A 21,146-nucleotide genomic window follows, 5' to 3' on the forward strand; every position below is an offset into this window, starting at 1 on the left:
GAGGATCCCCTCCAGAGAGAAGAGGGGAAGGAAGAAAGGAGCCTCCCTGGCTCCCTCCTGCCTTGCAGAAAGAAATGAGATGGATGTGGCTGAAAGAGATGTGTGGGCTTTGGATGGATAGATGGATGGAGCCCCACAGCAAGAATGGGGCTGCCACAATGCTCAGTAAACTTCCTTCCTGCTTAAACTTTTCCATTAAAGAAAGTGGGGTGGAGTTGGCTTGGTGTTTTTGATGATTTGGGTTGGTTGTTTGTTTGTTGTTTTTTTTTTGAGGACTGTAAGAAGGGAGAGAGCAGGGATTAACCCCAAATCAAGGTTCTCTTGTTGAGCCCAAGGTTCAGCTGGGACAGCTGCTGTGACGACAGCAGGTTGTCTTCTGAGAATACATTCAGTGGACACAACAGTGCAGGACCACAGTGCAAGTAAATTTCAGTCACCCTCACACACAGGATGGAACAATCGCTGTTACAGCTTGTTTAGTAAGCAAAGATGGAGCCCTAGTGTTTCTACTCAAGTGGACGTGTACAACTTAATGCACTAACACACAGCACCATGTGGGCTGCAGTGAAAGGCACCAACTCTATCCCAGACAGACCCAGCATGGCAAGATGTGATTTGGAACATTGCACGTTCAAATAAACTTGATGAGATAGTCATGCACCTAGAAGAGCTTGCAAGTGATGAAACACAGAATTCACTTGGAAATATTTGCTCAGCTTTGCTGGAAGCACGAATGAAGAGGGTGGTGAACTGATGGGCAGATATTTGCAGATGAGCACATACATACAATGTTTGGGATAGGGAAAAAAGCCTTGAAAATTATCAGCGTGGTCAGCAAAATTAAAAACAAAACAACAAAAAAACAAGGAAGATGTATCTCTTTCTTTGGCTTTCCAGGTAATGGTCTTTGAGGCTGGAGTTATCATTTGTCTTGCATCAACTACAGCACTTTACCAGTGACCCCATAAGAACTGTTAATGCTGAGCTGGCAGAAACAGGAACTATAAATATTTAATGTTTCAAAGGCTCAAGGGAACGAAGAGACACCTCTGAGGTTCTGCTGCAGGCTGTGATGTTTAAGAGCAACCATCCAGTGTGTAGTGTTGAGGTTTTGTTTGCTGCAATGTGTGCTTTCTATTGCTTCACTCTCAAAGTCCACAGCAACGGCAGTAAAAACTGTGCTGGTTTAGGTTGCATTTCTTAGACCAGCATGGATGGTGCACCTTAGGAGTACAGTGCAAAGGGGTCTGGACACTGCCTCTACACACTTCCTGAATGTAATCTTACAAGACGGATCCATTTCCATCCTTACCACTGTAAGGACTTCTGTCTGCCAGGAGTATTTTATTTGCCTTTGGGAGTAGTTCCTGAGTGGCTGGGATGGTGTTTGGACTGTTCTCAAGAGTACAGATGTAGAATGATTGTTCTCCCAGTAGTCTGGGAACAGCTGAGAGTGAAAGAGGTCTGAAAACAGTCATATAAGAGAAGTTATTAAACTGTGATGTTCTCTTGTCTTAAATGGTGCAATTGTCTTAAACTGTTTTCAATTTACATTAAGTTGGATATGTCTCCTTCCTTCCTGCCCTAAGGTGCCCAGTCTTAGCGAAGCACTGGAGAAGAGGACACTCAAGGGGGATCTTGTCAATGTCTATAAATACCTGAAGGAAGGGGTACAGAGAGGAAGGAGCCAAGCTCTTTCCGGTGATCAAGAGGCACTGCACACAAACTGAAGTACAGGAGGTCCCCTCAATAGGCAGCACTTCTGTGCTGTGCACAGGAACCTGGGGAATTACAGAATCATTATGTTTAGAAAAGACCTATAAGATCATGTGGTCCAACTGTCAACCCATCGCCACCACTCCCACTAGCCCGTGCCCCTAAGTGCTGTGTCTACCCTCTTGCAAACATCCAGGGATGGTGGCGCTGCCACTTCCTCTGGCAACTTGTTCCAATGTGTTACCAGTCTTTCCGAGAAGAATTTTTTCCTCATATCCAACCTCATGTTCAGTGAGATGTAAACTAACACCCCAAGGTCCTTTTCCTCCATACAGCTTTCCAGTCACTCTGCTCCAAGCCTGTAGTGTTTCCTGGGGTTGTTATGACCAAAGTGTAGGATCTGGCACTTGGTCTTGTTGAAACTTATGCAATTGGTCTCATCCCAGCACTCCAGCCAATCCAGGACATTCGTAAGGCCTTCCTACCATCTGGCAGAACAATAATTGGTGTTATCTGCAAACTTACTGAGGGTGCACTCAGTCCTCTCATCTGGATAGACTGTGGCAATGCTCTGAAATGACAGCTAGCACAGGTACACGAGCACCATTGAACTGTTACAGCTGTGAACTGCATTTGGCTCATCTGGAAGATATCCCTGTTCAAGAGCCAGGAGCAGGAGGAATTCTTCTGATGACTTTGCTTGGCTTAGCTTTGCAACATCATTATTCATCTCTTTTGGAGTGCAAAGCCCAGGCTGAGGAGGGGATTAATTGCTTGTTCTTTCAGCATTGCTTGGAACACAACTATCGCTTTGAATAAAAATGGGAGTATTTTTCCTTTTTGACTGCAAATACTTGGAGGTTTTCCCCATGAATAGGGATATGTAGCCACTGCTATTGCACAAGTTATGAATGTAGCAGTGAGGAATGGTAGAAAGGTGTGATATTGGCATTGCTGAGTATTGATAGGATGCTGAAGGCTACCTTAATCCTAATGTAGTTCACCAAGGACAAGCAAGTAGACACAGTGGTCTCAAAGGGGCAAGCTGTAGTCAAGATAGTATAAGTAATCAATCACAAATATGGGGAAAATCAAGCCAAAAAGCAAACAAGGGAGGATGAGGAATGGCCCTATAAGAGACATTTTGCTTGCCCTGTCCCTGTGATTCTTTACAAAGCTTTCCATACTGAAGAAATGTTGTAATTTTTCAAAAATCCCATTCATTTCTGTGCAGAGAGTGAGTTCTGAACATTAGGAGGATCTGATAGGGGAAACGAAGTGGTCACAGTTGCTTGTTTGGTTAAGCTGGGCTCAGGTTTGGCAAAGAGGTCAGGACAATATGAAACCTCCTCAGGCATGTGCTAATTAGCAAAGGGCTTACAAGGAGAATGGGCCTGGGGTGTCCAGGTGTCTGCTCTGTGCCTTGTCTGGAGGATGTGTTCAGTGCTTTGTCCTGATGGCTCATGGTGGCAGCCGTGTCTGGGTGCGTGGATTCCCATTCTGTTCCTAGGAAATTAGGGAGTTCCAGCTCCTATGTGCTTTCTGTTGTGCCTGGGTTACAAAGGTGCTGCTAAGGGACTACAGAAAATGTTGCCTCACCAGCTTTCAGCTTAAAACTCATGGCTAAGAGAGAAAAAAATGATGATACTCTGCCATTGCCTGTGGAGCTATCAGGTATCTAGAACGTCTTGCCAATGATGATGCTAAGGAAAAATACAGCAGTCCATCTCTTATCAGAGAGCTACTGCTAAATGGAGAAGAGCTGACCGCAAATATTTACTCTCAGATCAATTCTGTTTAAAGTGCAGCGTTTGTAGCAGAGCTTGAACACAGGAAGGTCAGATATAGTATCAAGGCTGCATGTATATAAGGACAGAAATATGCAGTGGACACTCTTGCTTAGATGGGGCAAACACCAGAGGATTTTGAGAGGCACGCTATGAGGAGCTTGATTTTTGTCCTCACTCTGAGCGTTTTCTCATGCTCAGGTAAGTTGTTCAGAATTTTGCAGTCATTTTTCATATGGCTTAGTTAAGAAAAACACTGAACTCTAATGGAACTGTGTGTCTGCTCCAGGATTTCCAGTGTATGACTATGAGCTCCCTGTCACAGAAGAGGCTCTCAATGCTTCTATTGCAAGGATCAATTCTCAGACTTGGGGGCCAAACCTGTATGGAATTGTCAGGAGCCACGTCAGACATGTGAGTGTGCAGACAGCTGAGATCCTTTACCTTAAATATGCTTTGCTGACCTGGAAAACTGTGTGGGTTTGGGTTTTTTTGCTTAATTTTGGAAATGCGCATTTAATTGGAGTTCTCTGATGTGTCTTGGAAGAGGGGTGGTCTGAGGCATTGTACAAAGCTGTGGCTTTAAATATTCTTTGTATGTTCAGCTTTAATTAAAAGCACGTTTGGAGCTCAAAATTGACCAGCCCTAGAATAGAAGACTTTGATGGATATCCTTAAAGATTTTGCTTAAAAATAAATAAAGAAAACAACTGGTGTTTTTCAAATGCCTCCAGCTGCCTGTTTTGCTTTGGGCGTAAAATAATCTGGTTCCCATCTGATGGAGGTATTCAGTGCAGCTGAATATCTGCCCTCTGGGCGAGCGCTCTGCATAAGGAGCTGACAAATAGTGGCTCTACAAGCTGCACCAACTCAATGTTCTGCAGTTCTGCGATTTGCATTCCAGGCACTGCCTGATTTGGCCTTTCTCTTACCAGGTTGACATGTGGAACAGCAATGATTATAGACTAGAGCTGCAGCTCAGTATTCGTGAAACTGAATGCACAAAAGCTTCAGGAAGAGACCCGTTTACATGTGGCTTCAAAGTAGGGCCTTTTGTGGTAAGTGCCTCTGGTGTAAATGGGAAACTCCTCTCGATGCAGGGTTGAAACACTACTGATTGCCCTCAGAAGACAAAAAAAGCCCAAATACAACCTGCAGAATAGAGTGGGTATTCATAAGGGTCAGATGTAAAGGGAGGTGGCCCCACCTCAGGCACAGCAGTCTGGTGATGAAGAAGCTACATCCTGTTTCTCTTCTTGTTGGTGCAATACAGTATAAAAGACGTGAGGGTGTCTGATTTCCAAACTTGGGTGCAGGCTCTGACAAAGCTTCTGTCAAATCAAAGACAACTTCTTTAAGGGTTGTTCACCTTCTAGAGGTGGAGCTGCCATCAGCAAAGCCCTGCATGGATTTTCTGTTTGTGATCGATGATGCTGCAGCAATGAAAGGGTTTGGGAGAACTTTTTTCCTAAGTCTGGCAGGTTCAGATCTTCCTGCAGGTAATATGCAATTATGGGTCAGCAAATTGTGTGAAGTTCTACACCGCTAGAATATGTTGATCTGGCTGCAGACTGCTCCCAGAATTTATTAGGAATGTACCTTCAATTTTGTCCTCTTGGAATTTGATTAATAACTCCCTGTAAAGATTTCCCTCTTAAACTCCCATGAAGTGCTTTGTGCTGTAGCTTTGTTCCATCAGATTCACTCTATTTTTATCTGTTTCAGCCAACTGCTGTCTGCAAAAGTGTTGTGGAAGTCTCCAGTGAGCAGATTGTGAATGTTATTGTGCGATGCCATCAGAACACATTCAGCTCTGAATCGATGAGCAGTGAGGAGGTAAGGAAGTGAAAAACTGCTTTTTTTTGCTACCTGGGAACATAAAATTCTGCTTATCCTCTTCTGAGGAGAAGTCAGGTATTTAAGTGTCGAGTCAAGCTTTACAACTGGCTTTAACCCTCTGAAACGGCAATTCAAGGACTTGAACATATCACATCACTTAGCAGTGTTCCCACATTGGTAGTAGAAAAACTGAGGTGTAGAGTTTGCCCATAACTCATCACTATGTCCCACCCAAAATGTAACAGTCACTGAAGTCTTGTGTATTTTTACTACGTGCTGTCATGTTGCCAGAGGACTCTCCATCCCCAGTGCTGGCACATGCCATGGTGTCTTTCTTCTGTCCTTACTCAAATGTCTGGTAACCTCCTTGTTCTGTGCTTTCTATGCTGTGGAAGCTTCTGACATCTACTTAGAGGCAACTGGAAGTTTTCAGCATAAAGCTGTTAGTGATTTGAAATCCAACTGCCTCCTCTAATGCTTCAGTTTGCTTCCTATGAGAGGCTTGACCTTGCTCATTGGGTGCCTGAATGGAGTGTGAATCTTTCTGACAGTCTGGCACATCCACCAAATTTGACGCTCATTCTCCATTGAAATATACACCACGCCTGTGCCTGGAGAATAGTGATTGGCACATCTTACAGACACAAACAAATCCTGGCTCTGTTATCAAATCCCTCAGCTGAGCATGTAATCATAGCATAGGTGAAGAGGGTTTACTCCTCTGAGATGAGATTTATGATCCACTCATCTTTGCTTTTGAGCTCTCATCCAGTTTTTAAGGTATTATTAAATGCTGACCCAATCAGTAAATCCCTGCTAGCTGCTTTCAGATTGTACCAGTATCCAATTTTTCCTTGAACTTACTCTTGAAATTGTACGCCTGCACTTACAACACAGGCCTGCGGTGAGTACCGTGCTTGAGGATTATATTCAAGGAGCAAAGCCAGTTTCACAAGCAAGGCAGCAGAGGATCTATGGACAGCATTCTTGTTTTTGGAGGCTGCACATGGCAAAGGATTCCATGTCATATTCTCTATATTTGAATTGCCAGCTTTTGTTCAGAATCTCTACTCAGATGGAGGTAGTAAATGCACCACAGGAATTCTCTATTTGCAGAAAGACAGTGTGTGAAGTACTGAAATATGTACAGTAGTTTTGCATGTTCAGTCTGTCCTCTGAGTTAAGCATAACTCTCGTTTAATTGGGCACTAACTATAAACACTTGCTTATACAAGCAGAGCTCTTCCTGCAAGTCTGTCACTTAAAATTCAGTGCTGCTGCCAATATTCCCGCTGGGGGATGCATTTCCTACAAATTTAATAAGGAATAAATGCTAAAGAGAATTATTACACATGAAAAAGAAAGTCTTGCTGAAGAGGGCTGCAGTGCAGCTCTTGCTCTGTGGGTTGTAACTCAGTTTAAGGGATCTCAGGTTGGCTCACTGTGAATGATGTCAATGTAGTACTGGTGGTATTTGGGTAGGAGAAGAGCTGTGATTGAGGTTGAGGTCATACTACTGTGATAGGAGCCTATAAAGTAAGAACATGGAGAGCTTTAGAAACAGTAATTTGGTGAGTCAAAGAGATGCCTTTACAAACTAATTCGGCTCTCTGAGTCCTGTTCTCTTGGCTGTGTCTGCATTAAAAGTCAAGTAAAGTATTCAGTACCAATATCTTTTTGAAGAGACGGCTTTAATTTGCAGATGATGCATATGCTGATGATGAACCCAAGCAAACGAGGCAGCAGTCGCTCTGAAGGTAAGCCCTTTCTGCCATGCTGGACACTCCTGGTTTGTCATTTGGATTGACCATGTGAAGGTCGTCTGCCTGGGGAAGAGGAAAATACAAAAGGCCAGCTGTTTGCTCAGGTCACATTCGGCTTCTGTTATTATTTAGGGGTGCTTCTCACTGAGCAAGTGGTGAGGGCATGGGGCTGCAAGACAGGGCAGTGCTGAAGCTATAAGCTTACAGCTATTTACAGAATTGATGGATCTGTGTTTTCATAACCTGTATTTATGTTCAAATTTATGGTTGTCTTGATGTGCAGAATGCTGAAAAAACATGCTATACAGCATGCAGCACTCATACATGTCTCCATGTTCTTTCTGTTTTTGTTTCTGAAGCCTTCTCATCAAGGGGAAGAGGCCGCAGCAATGGTGACTGGCAAAAACCTGATAATACTAGCCCTGGCAAGATTGAATAATGCAATTTAGGTGAGTATCATAGAATCATAGAATGGCTTGGGCATCTTATTCATAAACAGATCTGTGGCAGATCTGTGTGTGCTGAAGGAGACGTGCCCCTACTCTCATAGAAAATAGACATGAAGGGAAAACACAGTCATATTGTTAAGTCAGGTCTTTGTGAAAATGCTTTCATTAAATCCCTACGCTATTTTGGTTTAGCCATCAGCCTGCAAAGGTGCTGGTTTTATCCTCTTACAGATGACTGTTCTGAGTGCTTCTGAACTTCCTGTGTTTTGGTAACTGTGTGATCATGGCAGGCAGTATTGCAAGCCCTTCTATGATGACTGTGTTTGCTACATCATGGGAAGCACGTGCTGTGCTTTGAGATAGCAGTAGCTCAGCTGGCATATTCACTCAGGTGAGAATATTTTGGAGGAGGTTGGGGAAATAGATTTCATAATAGAGACTTTCATCTCTTTCTCAATAAACCTATTGTTGACAGGCAAAGCCAGACAAGTTCAGGTAAGAAATGAAATGTGATTCTTTTTTTATGCAACAGTGTGGGTAACTGACCGCTGCAAGAATTGCTAAGGCAAGCTGCTGAAAGAATGTTTCATTCAACTGTTATATGAAGGACGTTTTCAGGTCTGCAGTGTTCAGACCTATTGACCTGCTGCTGCCAGCCAGGAGTTATCAAATTGCATATGGAGGAACCTCCCCAATGACTAAAGAGCTTGTTGCATTGACAAGTGCTAATCAGATTTTCTGGATTAATTTCCTAGTGCATCTCTGGAACGGGGGAGACTGTGAATGTTACTTGTCACTCTGTGGTCCAGCCTCTCCAACAAATAACTTGGGCACATGAGCAAGTGACAGCAGGACAGCCAGCTGCTGGGCAAAGCTGTTACAGCTTAACGACCTGAGCTTGCAACAAGTGTTAAGGTCGTTGGTTAGATATAGCACATATTTAGCTCTGCCAGCCATGTGCCTTTAGCACAAGGTGCAGTCAGGCCTGTGATTTATGCCTGCAGTCACCAGCTGCGCTTGGTTTCCTTGAGCAGGAAAATAAAGCATGTCATTGCTTGCATTAAATGAGCAGGTTGTAAAGACTGGTGTTCTCTTGCAGTCGTTAACCACACAGGGAAAGGGTTTTGTTTGTATTAATGTATAGTGGGATTCCTTCTGCACAAAGACAAAGGGCTGTGATTTTTTGCTGGAGTTTGTTTGTGTTCTTAGAATGATCTTCTGGCTGAGTTCTCACGTGGCATAGCTGGCTGGAATGTGGTGGTGGCAGCTGGCCTGGCAGAAGCCAAAGTCAATAGACTTCCTTGGTTCCTTGGCTGTTAGGGCTCTTTCAGTGAAAGAGTAGCTGGTAATATTGGGCCTCTGCCACTCATATGCAAGAAATCCAGGATCCAAACCTCAGAGTGATCCTCTGGATCCTTGGTTCTCCTGCTTATAGAAAGCATGCATAGCCCTTCTGGGCAGAGAACTAGAAGCTGTCGTCCCCTGTATTCTTTTAATTCAATTTTTATATTTTCGTGGCTTGTATTAGACTTCTTTTCTCTCTGTGCATCTACCCCACTTCCTCCACTTCTCAGAGCTTGTTGCTTTCTGAGGGGGGAAAAAAAGCATTGACACATCAATGGGAAGGGAAATCCCTGCAGAAAGGGATCTTTTGTGTAATGCATGAGCTCCACATCCAGATCAGCTCTGAGAGCGAGAGTTAGGCCCATTTAGCTCCTAATGAGAGGCAGCCATTGTATTCCTCTTGCCTTGGAGTCTGTGATTGCAGAGCTCTGGGTGTTAACCTGGCATTTATGACAGGTGGCAGGGGGGAAGGCAACACACTCTCATATGTTCCAACCCTTTGTCACTACCACATGTGTGAACACTCATTTCTGGCACCAATCTTACCCATAAAATTGACTTGCAGAGAATTTTCCCATCACCATGGTTACAAACGTGATGGAGATACAGCGCAGGCACTCACGTGTCCTCTTAGAGAAACAGATCTCAGGTTCCTTTGTGCATGTTTAATTCAAATGCATTTCTCAGAACATCATACACCTGCTTATAACCTCGGCCACCTCTGCTTTTGAGTGTCCAGTTTGGGTTGGGTTGTATCCGCTATATTGCTTATGCTTTTTCTAAGAGCCTGGGTTTCTCTCTCTCTATATCTATTTAAACAGTAATTAGCAATTAACGTGACATTTTTGGACACGCATATGCAAAATAGGTTCCTCATTCTATGATTGTAATGATAAATAAATTAATAAGCAATTCAGTGAAGTTGAATTCCCCTTTTTCCTGGGCAGTGGATGTTTGCTTAATTCTGCTAAGCAGGCAGGTTTTGAGCTACGACTTTTCTCCCCCACCTCCTTTTCTTGGATGAGACTGGAGAATGAGAATGAAGAACATGAGGATTCAAGGATGCAACATATGAAAAGCAAACCTGATGCAATTTCCTTCTCTTTTTCAGGAAAAAACCTTAGAATCACCTTCTGCTTTACAGCCAACTGGCCATTGGATGGGTTCATCGGGTGCTGAATGGTTGCACTGCTCAGTCCGTAGTGCTCTGACATATTACAGCTCATCAGGAGTACGGTCTCAGACACCTAATGCGACTCTGTCCAGTATGTGTTGTACCATCTCATAGCAGTGATATTAAAAGATCAAAGGATTGCTATTGCATCTTTATGTCCTGCATTGCTTTCCACGTACACGTAACTTTCTGCAATGCTTGCAGCTTATTATTGATGACTTCAATGTGTCTCTCTTCTGGAAAACAAGTCTTTTCAGTCTCATCCCTTTCTCTGCACTCTGTGCATGTGTCCCCACTCTGCAGTCCTTTAGGAAAGAGTTTGGCTTTTCTTTTTTCCTTTTTTTAAAGTCTTTGCCATGAAGAATGTAAATCTAGTTTGCTCTCTGGTTATAATTAGGTCAGAAAAATCAGTGGCAGGGATCTGTTTATCACTCAGGGCTATACTGCCAGTACACTGTTACTGTGATGCATAGGACACATATATTATACATACACGGTTATTGTCTGAGCTACAAAATCCTAGGTGTTAAAGAATGAAAAGTGGGTTGCCTTTGACCTCCAGATGTGACCCTCATGGTGAATGAGTAGGAAAAATCTTCTGGTCCTTTAGCATTGATGATATGGGTCTCAAAGTGTCATAAAGCCCTTAAGGTTGGAAACTTATCACCCAGTCCAAACACCAGCCAACCCCCACTATTCCCAATGACCATATCCCTCAGTGCCACATCTCCATGGTTCTCAAACACCTCCAGGGACGGTGACCCCACCATAAGCAAAAGCTTCTCTGAAGGCAGGACTTGGCTGTCATGGCCCTTGGTCATGAGGGCAGGATCTGCAGTTGAGCATCATGGTAGCACGTGCATGGGCTGTAATGTTTCTTCTTGACTGATGTATAAAGTGCAATGAAAGGCCACCCCTCTGCACTGTGCATGGGTCACCTGTATGCTAATCATCTACGTGCCCTTCTCTTCAGAGTTTGCAAAGCAGGCACTTCTTTATTTTCTCCAGAAGAAAATGGATTACAGGTATTTCAATCTCCTTGCTGTGTGTATGCAGATGCCTTCACACCCAGAAGCTGATGCAACATCTGCTGTGCAAATGTTGCTCTGGGGCTGCAGAGTAATATTTTGTCTGCATTACTCCAGTCTTCTGTGGTCTCAGTGCTGACTCAAGCACTTCTTATTCCAGCACACTGATAGTTGCTATGGGTGTTCCCTTCCAACTCCCATATCTGTGAGTGTTCTGAGAAGCCACATCCACATCCAAGAGCAAATCTCTCTGGGACCGACAAATGAAATCATACCAGGGTCCTGATTCTGTTTGCATTCAGTCATGTCTTCACTCCAGTGGGCTCCCAGCCTCCGAGTACACTGACAGATTCCAAAAACGCCCATGTCAGAGGGAGCCAGCCCTTTTTGCACTCCTGCACCAAGAAATACTTTGACATACTGTCAAAATCTCTGTTCTGCATCTGCATGCTCTGTTCTCCAGGGCCTCCCTCCACAGCATCTCAGTTTGTCCCCGTGCAAGAAGGAAAACTGTTGACTTTTTATTCTCAATGAAAATCTAATAAAACCTTCATTCGTGGCAGTTGGTTCTTTTAGAGTCACAGAATGTCAGGGATTGGAAGAGATCTTGAAAGATTATCTAGTCCAGTCCCCTTGCCAGAGCAAGAACAGCTGGATCAGGTCACACAGGAACACAGCAGGTTCTATGCTCACTCTTCTACTGCTTCTTTGGGCCCTTAGGTTGGTGGCTTCAGCCTGGAAACAGGCATGTTTAGGGCATTTGCCAGCATCTGGGGCCTTTCACTAGGATGACTGTTGGCTGCTGCTGCTTTACACTGTGATTCATCTGGGTCTTTACATACTCACATGCTTTTACAAACTAGGTATTCTGTGTATGATGTACTCTACACATTACTTGGGGGTGAGGAGGGGGGTCTCAGTACCCTTCCTGCCCTTCAATCAACACATGGGAAGACATGATGTAGCGGACATGGCGGTGATAGGTTGGACCAGTTGATCTTAGTGGTCTTTTCCAACCTTAACGGTAATTCTATGAGATACCTGGGGATTTGTGCTCCAGGGCAGCACAGCATTTCATTTCATTTCCTGAGCCCTCTCTTTGTCATCATGTGCTAGAATTACTGGCGATTGTGAGGCGTTTGTTGCTAGGTGAAAATGGTCTAGAAGTGTTCTCAAAGGCAGAGATCATCTTGAGCAGCAGCTGGGGGAAATAAGCCCATGCTCAGAAGACGCTTATTTCTCATTGTGAAGGAATGTGGAGATTTCCTGGCATGCACCTTACTGTCAGCAACTTAATCTCAGGTGGGTGACAAACGGGGTTGACCTTTGGATGATCTTTCTGAAATGAAGGATAGGCCTTCATAGTTGAGCCTGTTTCCTAATTTGGGGCAGTGAGATGTTGGGACTTGAGCATTTTTCAGCCTCAACTCTACCACAGAATGTTCTCAATACTAGTGCAAATTCAGCATAGAGGTTTGAGAGCACTTAAGGAAACACAGCTGTGCTGAGGATGGAGTACATCCCTTGCAGCAGCCAGTTGGTAGACGATGCTGAGCTGCTAAGGATGCTGCTAAGGATGTTCGTGAGCCCGGCTCGCCACTTCTGCTTCCCACTGGTGGCAATGCCCACTAGGTGTCAGGATTGAACAAATGCAAGGCTGATGCAGTGGAGAAAGTATCTGAGTTTCTAGTGTTGCAGATTTAATATAGGGCTGTGGGACCTGGAGCTTTTCCGTGCCATTTGATGGCACTAGGTTAGAGATTAAACAAGCCTGATTCTACTGGATTCATGGGTCAGGGGGTACTTAGGCACAGCTTCCAAATACTGCTTGTTTTTCAGACTTTGATACTGAAGCCAGATCCAGATGCAAGTACCCACCTTGACCACCAACAAGTGGTTCTAGGAATTCATCAAGGTGTTCATTGCAGAGTATGTCGGGGGGAGGTGAAACTGGAACCAACAGGGAGAAAGTTGGAAACTGGGGTGTTCTGTTGGATTCCAGAGACTGCAGAGGTTCAGGGCATTAGCTGGCTGTGAGATCTGGGGCTGAAGCACAAGACCACCTGGAAAATTGCAGAGTCTGGCAGGATCCCAGGGACCACAGACAGTGATTAATGACAATTTTAAAGGGATCTTATGTGTTTTCCTGAGGCTGAATCTTTTTGCAGGCAGTTGGGTAGGTGCTGCTGCTGGCTGAGCCTCCAGATCTGGGATAGATAACGAAGAGAAACAGTCACCAAAAGTGAAGGCTATTAATTTAAATGGGGGAAAAAACAAACAAACAAAGCTAGCCTGTAATCTCATTAAAAATAGGTACTGAGCAAAGGATTGGTGGTCAGAAATATTTAAACCTGGAAATTAAAGCAGCCAGCCTTGTGTCCACAGTGAGCATATCACCTGAAATGATCTAGGAAGTATATTTGGCATAAATCAACATCATGAAGTCTTGCCAGCGTTGTTTTTGCAGAGAAAACTTTGGATGCATCAGGAAAGCAGAAGCCTGATTAAGAGTTCCCAAAAGCCTTCTGACTGGCCTTCCTGGAAAGAATACTAAAGGAGTGACATAGGCATGATCTAATGAAGCATCATGGCTTAAAAACAAGCATGGAGAAAATTACAAAGTGAGTGGATGGCACTGGTGCAGAGATGGTTGTTGTAGATAACCTCTGAGACTGCAGTGGATGGTTTTTTAGTGCTTCCACAAGCATCATGTTTATTTACAAAAGGGGTATGTGTGGGCAGCAAAAGCCTTGGTACCAACCATTAGCAGGCTGGAACTAGATGAGCTTTGAGGTGCTTTCTAACCTAAGTTCAACAGCGAGACATTGCCATGTATTTTGTAGAATACAGAGGGGTGAAAAAAACTCTGGGATGGTCACTGATGCAGGCGCTACAAAGGAATATCTTACACAGTACCTGCTTAGCATAATGGCCTTAAAGAGTATTTTGAGGGGAAGAAACACTGAATTTATGAACTATTAGAACTGATAACAAGAGCTTTTGATTTGATTGGTTTTCCAAGCTAGTTTAAAAATGGTGCTTTATGAACTGTAACCCGTTTGTCTTGTTGGAAGGAAATGAAAAGAACACTTTTCCATCAAACTTTTTCACCATCTCGAGTTCCCTAAATGCTTTTAAAAGATTTACCAGTCCTGATGGTGAATGGCCAAAGCAATGCCATTTACTTTCTGTCACCAGAGCAAGGCAGCAATCATTTTTCAACACATGAGCATAACTAGAGTTATTATTGGTGCATCAGGAAAATTGGGTCTTTTGGGCTGCCCAGTGCTTTCTGGAACCTCAGGGTTCAGATCCTGTTCTGCTTTGATGCCAAGGCATCAATTCATAGAGCATGAGTTGGTAAAGTGTGATCTGAATTGCTGAGTCTAGTGTGGCTCAACACTCCACCAGTTTCCCTTATGTAAATCCCATCCATGTGATGTAATCCCAGGCCGTGGTGTTGCATGAAAAATCAGCCAACAAACCCTTTGCAATTATTAGAGAGTCACACATACTCTCCAGCAGGGAGTGCTGCCAGGTTGGCACTTACTTGTTCGAGTCCACTTTTAGAATAGAATCAAGCAAGTCAGACACCATCTAGTTCTGAGACACCCAAGTTTTATGGAAAAAAAAAGAAAGCTTGGCTCCCCTCTTTTCCCCCCTTCTGCTCTTCACTGATTCACAGCCAGTTCAAATGTGCAAGTGAAATGCAAGCTGGAAACACAAAAGGCAGGGAGACTGAAACTAGGTTAGAGATTAAACGAGCCTGATATTTGGCAGTTGTAGGCAAGGTTGGATTACCCTGGGGAAAGGGCCTGAAATGATTAATGGAATGGTGTTATTAGCCTATCATGGGATTGCATTACTGCTTGAATTCTGAAGACAGAAATTGAGAGGAGCTGTGTGGGTGTGAATGATGTGCTGTGGAAGAGAGAGCGCAAGAACAGTGCTTCCCAGAAGGCAAGTACATCCCTTATGGCAACCTCATGTTTGCTTTATTGCACCCTGTGGGGTCTAAAATATGCCCTTCTCTACTGCTGGATTGATTCATCATTTAGTATTGGGTAAATCCATTTGCACAGCTCTTCTTTCTCATTCTAGGCGGCTTGGAAAGCAAAGCAGGCATTTCATTTTATGGGCTGATATTTGCTCTTAGCTTCATTGCCATCCAGAGTACACATGAACAGAACAGGCAGGTCTGCTGGTCTTCCTACCGCCTTCTGGAACCTTGGGGTTCAGATCTTGTTCTGCTTCTTTTTCTGGCAGATTCTTATTTAGTAAAGCAGAATGTTGGTTTAAGTTGTTCAAATAACAGCTAATGCTGTTACGTGGTGTTGCAATCCAGCAAGTGATGGATCTTTGCTTATAACTGCTGTCAACCTCTTTGAGAAGGAAGCTTGTAGAGCAGCTTGCAAGAACTTGTGATATCTGCTGTTAGATTAATAGATTTGAGCTCGGAATAACTTCACTATGCTCTCAAAGGGTGGTTTTTTCCACAGTTAAATATGCAAATCCAGCACTGCTGATTAAGTCCAAATGTTTACAATACAAAATACTGCTACTCAAACTCTTGTTCAGCAGGAGTTACTTTGAGGAACCAGTCTCTTTGTTCCCATCAAATGACTTCCATATTTTCAGAACTAGAGACTCATGCATGAGATTTATGGGGCTACTGTGCTGACCAGTGCCCTAACAAGTGCTTGGCTCCTATTGCACAAGCTTATAGCAAAAGCTGCTCGAATTGTATCATGAAGATGCAGTCTCCCAGAAGTTGCAGCTGATGGGAGCAGCTGGAGACTGAGCGTGCATGCTCACATATACATCCTACCCCAAAAGGAGAGAGAAGTGCAATGGAGAATAGCTTCAGAACTGCCTGCTCAGTGTCAGAGGAGAGCTATGGCCATCCTTGCCTTCTAACAGCATAAAAATCCCGTATAAAGACACCCACAGGAAACTTCCATACTTGCATTCATGGCACAGAAAGAAAGCAGTGAAATCTGCATTTGACATAAAGAGAAACTTTTGGAGCAGAACAGAAATGTATTTGTTTCCAGCCTTCCATTGGGTAGGCTCCTTTCTGTATTGAATAATATGGAGTCTGGTACATTAAATTCAGTATTTAGCTCGAGCTCTTGGTTTATTGGTTTTTACCAATAGGCCAAAGACAGAGGAGCTCTTTGATGGAAGGAGCTGATGGCTCAAAGCCTCCTTGGTAAGGGCAAACACGTTTAGCACAGGTAATAAGCTGAGCAATGGCTGGGGAAAAGGGCTGCTAAGCGAGCCCTGTGGTCTGCACTCACCTCTCCTGAGCTAAGAGATAATTCCCCAGTCTACAGAAGGAGTTCTATGGCATGAAAGAGGCCTGAAGGGCCTCAGTGCTGCCTTTTTCTCTCCCACTTGTGTTGAACTACCAGTTCCCACAGCTAGAGAAGATAAAAGCAAGAGAAATGACCTCTAATTCTTAAGCCCACTGAGTTAGATTGCTACCTGCTCCCAGAGGTCCTGCTCTCCTAAACACTGCCAAGCTACAGAGAGCTGCAAGTTTGTGATTGAGGAGGACTGCAGAATGGGCAGCCAGCTGGGCTGGCTTCATGCACACAGCCTGCCCAGGGCTGCGATTCATGCTGTCCAGACAGATCTCCTGTCTGCTGTCAGCAGTGCTGTGAGTTCCAGAGCCTGCCTATGGCACTGACAACAGATGTCTCTAGCACTTCAAAAGCTTGCACGACGCTCTGAGTTTCCCTTTCTGTGGTGTAAGCGGAAGCACAGGAAGATGCTGCTAAAAATATGTGATAAATCTTCTCTGTGTTTTAATGCGCCGCCTAAAAACATCCACTTGGCAGCTTCTCAGAGCTGGAAAGAACCTCAGCAGCCTTAATACCAGATAGGACAGCACAGAAAGGCAGAGGCACAGCTAGAGCCGAGCTGTCAGTTTAAGCAGGGATCTGACATAAGCTGGGTCCTCCCTCGCAGACTGCACACAGCAGTGCTCCCTAATGCTTTTTTTGGTAAGATTACAAATCCTTTGCCTGCAATTTTTAATCTAGGCTTTAAGATTTCTAATGTTAATTCCTGTAGGGTAGCGCAGATCCCACTGGTATTCTCTTCTCTGATGCTTAAATATAGGCAGCATACAGAAAGTCTCCTGTGAACCAGTTTTTTAATTACAATGGAAAGCACCGTGTTTCTTGACCTGACTTGTAGCCCAGCCAGGTCCAATGGTGTGTTCAGGCCAGAATCAAGCTAATGCTACAGCCAGCTGAGATTCAGCAGTGTTTCCCACTTGCTTTCCACAGTGAAGCCTCTACAAAGCAACAGATGATAGCTGTTTGACAGGAGCAGCAGGAAAGCCAGGAGCAAGTCTGGGTTGGTGTTAAAGCAGAGCTCCTGCATTGCATATTGTTCCTGTATGGGCAAAATAGTGATCTTAGAGTGCAACTGGCTCTGAAGAAGCATGCTTGGTTCATGGTTGTTGACCAGAAATTGCTATTGCTCGATGCTCTTTGGGGATCCATGTAAGCATGCAGCTCCCCAGTGGCACGTAGTACAGCATACATGAGGTGACAAGCTTGTCCTGCTTGCCAGGTTTTTCTTGGAATAACTGCACTGCCTATGCCACTATAAAGATAGGCACTGCAGCTACAAAAAGCAAGGGTTTTGGAAACAGCATTTATTTTTTCCATAGAAAAAGGGGAGAAAAAAGAAATCTTATGTCTCAGGCAGATTCTACAACTTCACCCATGCAAAGGAGTCCATAGCAAACTGAAGATGATGTCAAGATTCCTTACAGGCTGTTCTGCATTTGAGTCTTGCAGCATCCAAGTTCTCACAATTACTGCTGCAAAGAAAGCTTCCAAAATGCTGTCCAAGTGGATTTGATCACCTTGGCTGAGAAGTGACAGGCGGTAAACTGACTCAATTCCAGAGTTAGTCAAGTTTGAACTCTGGAACTTCTTTTATTTTTACTTCCTGGAAAAAATGGCATTTAGTCCTATAACTCAAAATGAGTGACAAAAGTGGTTTGCTTTAAGAAAGCTGAAGTGGAACTGGGCCTATAAATGTAATGGGGTATTTGACAGTCACTATTAAACTCCATTTCCAAACTGGAGTAATGATGAGTATCACAACTCAGTAGAGCTCAGCCTGAGTCATCCTTGATAGTCCACCAGAGCTGGGATGGTATTGGCTTTATCCATAGCAATCAGCATCTCTACTGCTGCAGCAGCATTACTGACTGGCATGCAAAAATCCCAGCAATTCTTAGTTTATATAGAGGGAGGCAAGTTCAGTTTTGCAGAGGTAAATTGTAATTGGGTGGTGTTTTTGTCACATGCTTATTGTGTTGCTCCTGGTGCTGAGGGCAGTGTGTACAGCTCTCAGCAGAGGCAAAGCCACCAGTTCCTAGTTTTAGCAGAACAGCAAACTTTCTCCTTACAGAGTAGCAGAAAGGCCACACAACAGCCATTTGTGATGGCCTTATCAGCAGGTGACTGGAAAGAAAGAGCCATGACTCAGATTGCGTGGGCTTGCTTGCATTGTTCAGGACACAAAAGATTCGCAGCACATGATTTAAAACAATAAAAATTTGGGCAGAAAAATCAGAAGGTTGCTGAAGACAACCCGTACACTTGGTAGATTAAGTGATAATTTTGCATCAAGTCCAGCTGTGTCCCAGCTATTAGGTAGAATTACAGAAGTAATCTTACTAAATCTTACTGAAGGATCTGCTATTCTGGTGTGCAGAATGCTTGAACCTGACTAGTGAGTCTGACAGGTAGTTTTCCTTGCATAGTGTGTTCAGTTAAAGAGTCATTAATGTTGGAAAAGACCTCTAAGATCATCTAGTCTGACCTTCCACCTACCACCAGTGTTGCTCACTAAACTGTGTCCCTAAGTGCTACGTCATTAATCAATTTCTGCACTATATCCAAAGTCACATCTCTCCACAGTCAAGGTCAGCCCCTCCTGCTGCAAGCTAGGAGCACCTTACTACTCCTGTTTACACAGTAAACTCTTTCTCACGTTGCAGACGGGTGAGATTGGAGAAGGCGACTTCTGAATGTGGCCCTAGTTGGCAAAGCAGTAGTAAATGCCACCATTCACACTGTTAGAGGAATATCCCTATTGTTCATGCTTGAAGAAGGATTGCAGGAAGATAAGTTCTTTTTCTCCACTTCTCACTCAAGCCACCAGCAAGATTTCCACTTTCATGCAGAGAATCATCACTTTTCAGTTCTATCGAGTTCCCTAAGAGTACAGCTTATCATCAAAAGGAGGGTCAACAACTCATTTACTCCAGAGAGCCAACTGAAATACTTAGATGCTCCAGAGCCATGGAGGTTTTGTTCAGTGAGTCATCCAGCTCAAGCTGGTGTGATGTGGCACGGGGTATTTAACAGAGATGGTGAATGGGCTCAGCCTTTTCTCTTTTGGAACACGATCTTGGCTTCTCTTACTGCTTTCCATTCTAGGGTGAGGCAAGAAGACAGAACTTCTGCAATGGCTTCTGGTTAAGTGCTAGAATAATGAATGCAGTTATGCAAATGTTGAAGTAACATGTACTCAAAGTGACAGCCTATTAAGCTGTTTTAATTCTCTGCGTTGTAAAGGATTTAATAAACATGACGATGCAAAACCAGGATGAATAGGTGGTCAGAAAGTCTCAGGGATTCCCAAGGCATTCTGGAACAAGTACAGGATATTGACTGGAAAAGGTTACTGTTTAGCACGGTATTTCTTCATGCAAGATGGTGACTCTTGCAGGCAATTACACTCTACTAGCAGAATAAATTTCAGTGAACAGTTGATAAAATTCATAATTAATGAACTTGGCTACCACACTTCTTACACTGTTCAAAAAAAAAAAAGACTGCATTCCACACTTGTTTTTCTAAATACTAATGAGTTTGTCGTTAATAGAATCAAATGGCATTTAGACATATATTGCCTAGGGGGGAGCACATTCTTCAGCTATTTAGTGTCTGTCCCAGTCTGTTAGTGATTCCAACCTTAGTGATTCCATGATGGGTTGAAAACTGGCTGAACAATTGAGCACAGAAGGTGGGGGTCAGTGGCACAAAACACCGCCTGAGGGCAAGAAACTAGCAGGGTACACCAGCATCAGTGTAGCTTGGTTCAGCTCTTTGCAGTGTGTTTTCTGAATAGAGCCCCATGCAGTGTCCTACAAGAGGTGAGCTCAAACACTAGTGCAAAGCTCCTAGTTGACTAACAGAGAGTTTACTGCCTCACTGAGTAGAAGTTTGAGTTTCTCTTGGTTGGCTAACACAAGAAATGGAATGGAATAATGGAATGGCAAATGGAATAATGTATGGGCTCTAAAATGGCAACAATAAAGACTTGGGCTGCAGTTTGCAGCATGGGTAGAGCTTTGTGAGATTGCACTGAGGTCAGACAGATGATGTGCAAAGTTGTAGAGTGAGACTAAAGGGAACTGAGTCGAAGCCATTAAGTTTACTAGTACAACATTCATTTCTGTAAGACTTTTTACCACCTGACTACCATTCTAGGGTCAGAGACTTGCTCTGTTAACAGCTGCCTACTCTTCACAAGACATCTGCAAGGTAAAGCACTCTGCCCTCTTTCTCGCTGTGTAGAAGCAGCGTTTTGGGGGCTAGTGAGAGAAGGGGAGGCTGCATTCATAGAAGGAGTGTTGGAATATTGGCAGAAAAAGGAGCTCTTGCAAAGCCATACTTCTGGGTTTCCTTGGCAGCTTCCAAGGAAAATACTGAGCTTTATCAAGTTTATAGTTTGCAGAAGAACTCATGCATCAAGCGAGCCACTCTTACAGACAGCAGTTTGGAATAGGTTTGCTTTCTTGCTGGCAGGTTCAGTGATCCAAGTAGGTGTGTTTGGAGGTTAAGCAGTGGAGCCAGTAATTTGCTGCAGGGAACTTCTACCTGGCTGAACTGTCACTTGGCGTAGTACAGTGCTGTCCAGTTTTAGCCTCTCTTGATTTCTCAGGCTAGCATTAATGGATTCAGTGCTTACTGAAAACCACAGAAGGCTATAAATTAGCTCTGGCTGCT

At 43.9% G+C, this 21,146-nt stretch overlaps 1 protein-coding gene and 1 long non-coding RNA gene across 2 annotated transcripts in view; both read left to right on the plus strand.

Moving 5' to 3' along the window:
- Nucleotides 1-3,613: 3,613 nt before the first annotated feature.
- Nucleotides 3,614-10,221, plus strand: SPP2 (secreted phosphoprotein 2). The gene is made up of 7 exons (XM_015867779.3): nucleotides 3,614-3,704; nucleotides 3,793-3,917; nucleotides 4,439-4,561; nucleotides 5,229-5,339; nucleotides 7,045-7,099; nucleotides 7,465-7,554; nucleotides 10,010-10,221. Exons 1-6 carry the CDS (start codon nucleotides 3,620-3,622, stop codon nucleotides 7,542-7,544), a joined length of 579 nt encoding a protein of 192 aa, XP_015723265.2. The 5' UTR covers nucleotides 3,614-3,619; the 3' UTR covers nucleotides 7,545-7,554; nucleotides 10,010-10,221.
- A 2,079-nt stretch (nucleotides 10,222-12,300) lies between these two features.
- The window catches only part of LOC107316385 (uncharacterized), a 69,503-nt gene continuing 60,657 nt past the window's right edge, over nucleotides 12,301-21,146 (plus strand). Inside the window, exon 1 of the long non-coding RNA XR_001556312.3 lies at nucleotides 12,301-12,402. This is a non-coding gene — a long non-coding RNA (uncharacterized LOC107316385). The remainder of the gene's footprint in view (nucleotides 12,403-21,146) is intronic.

This window comes from Coturnix japonica, chromosome 7 (genome assembly GCF_054131305.1).
Source record: "Coturnix japonica strain WE chromosome 7, WE-NBRP24, whole genome shotgun sequence".
NCBI lineage: Eukaryota > Metazoa > Chordata > Aves > Galliformes > Phasianidae > Coturnix > Coturnix japonica.

Coding starts and splice junctions, on each gene's coding strand:
- SPP2 (XM_015867779.3), top strand. CDS start 3,620: ATGGGGCAAACACCAGAGGATTTTGAGAGGCACGCTATGAGGAGCTTG. Junction 3,705..3,792: donor GAGCGTTTTCTCATGCTCAG/GTAAGTTGTTCA, acceptor TGTCTGCTCCAG/GATTTCCAGTGTATGACTAT. Junction 5,340..7,044: donor AATCGATGAGCAGTGAGGAG/GTAAGGAAGTGA, acceptor TTTAATTTGCAG/ATGATGCATATGCTGATGAT.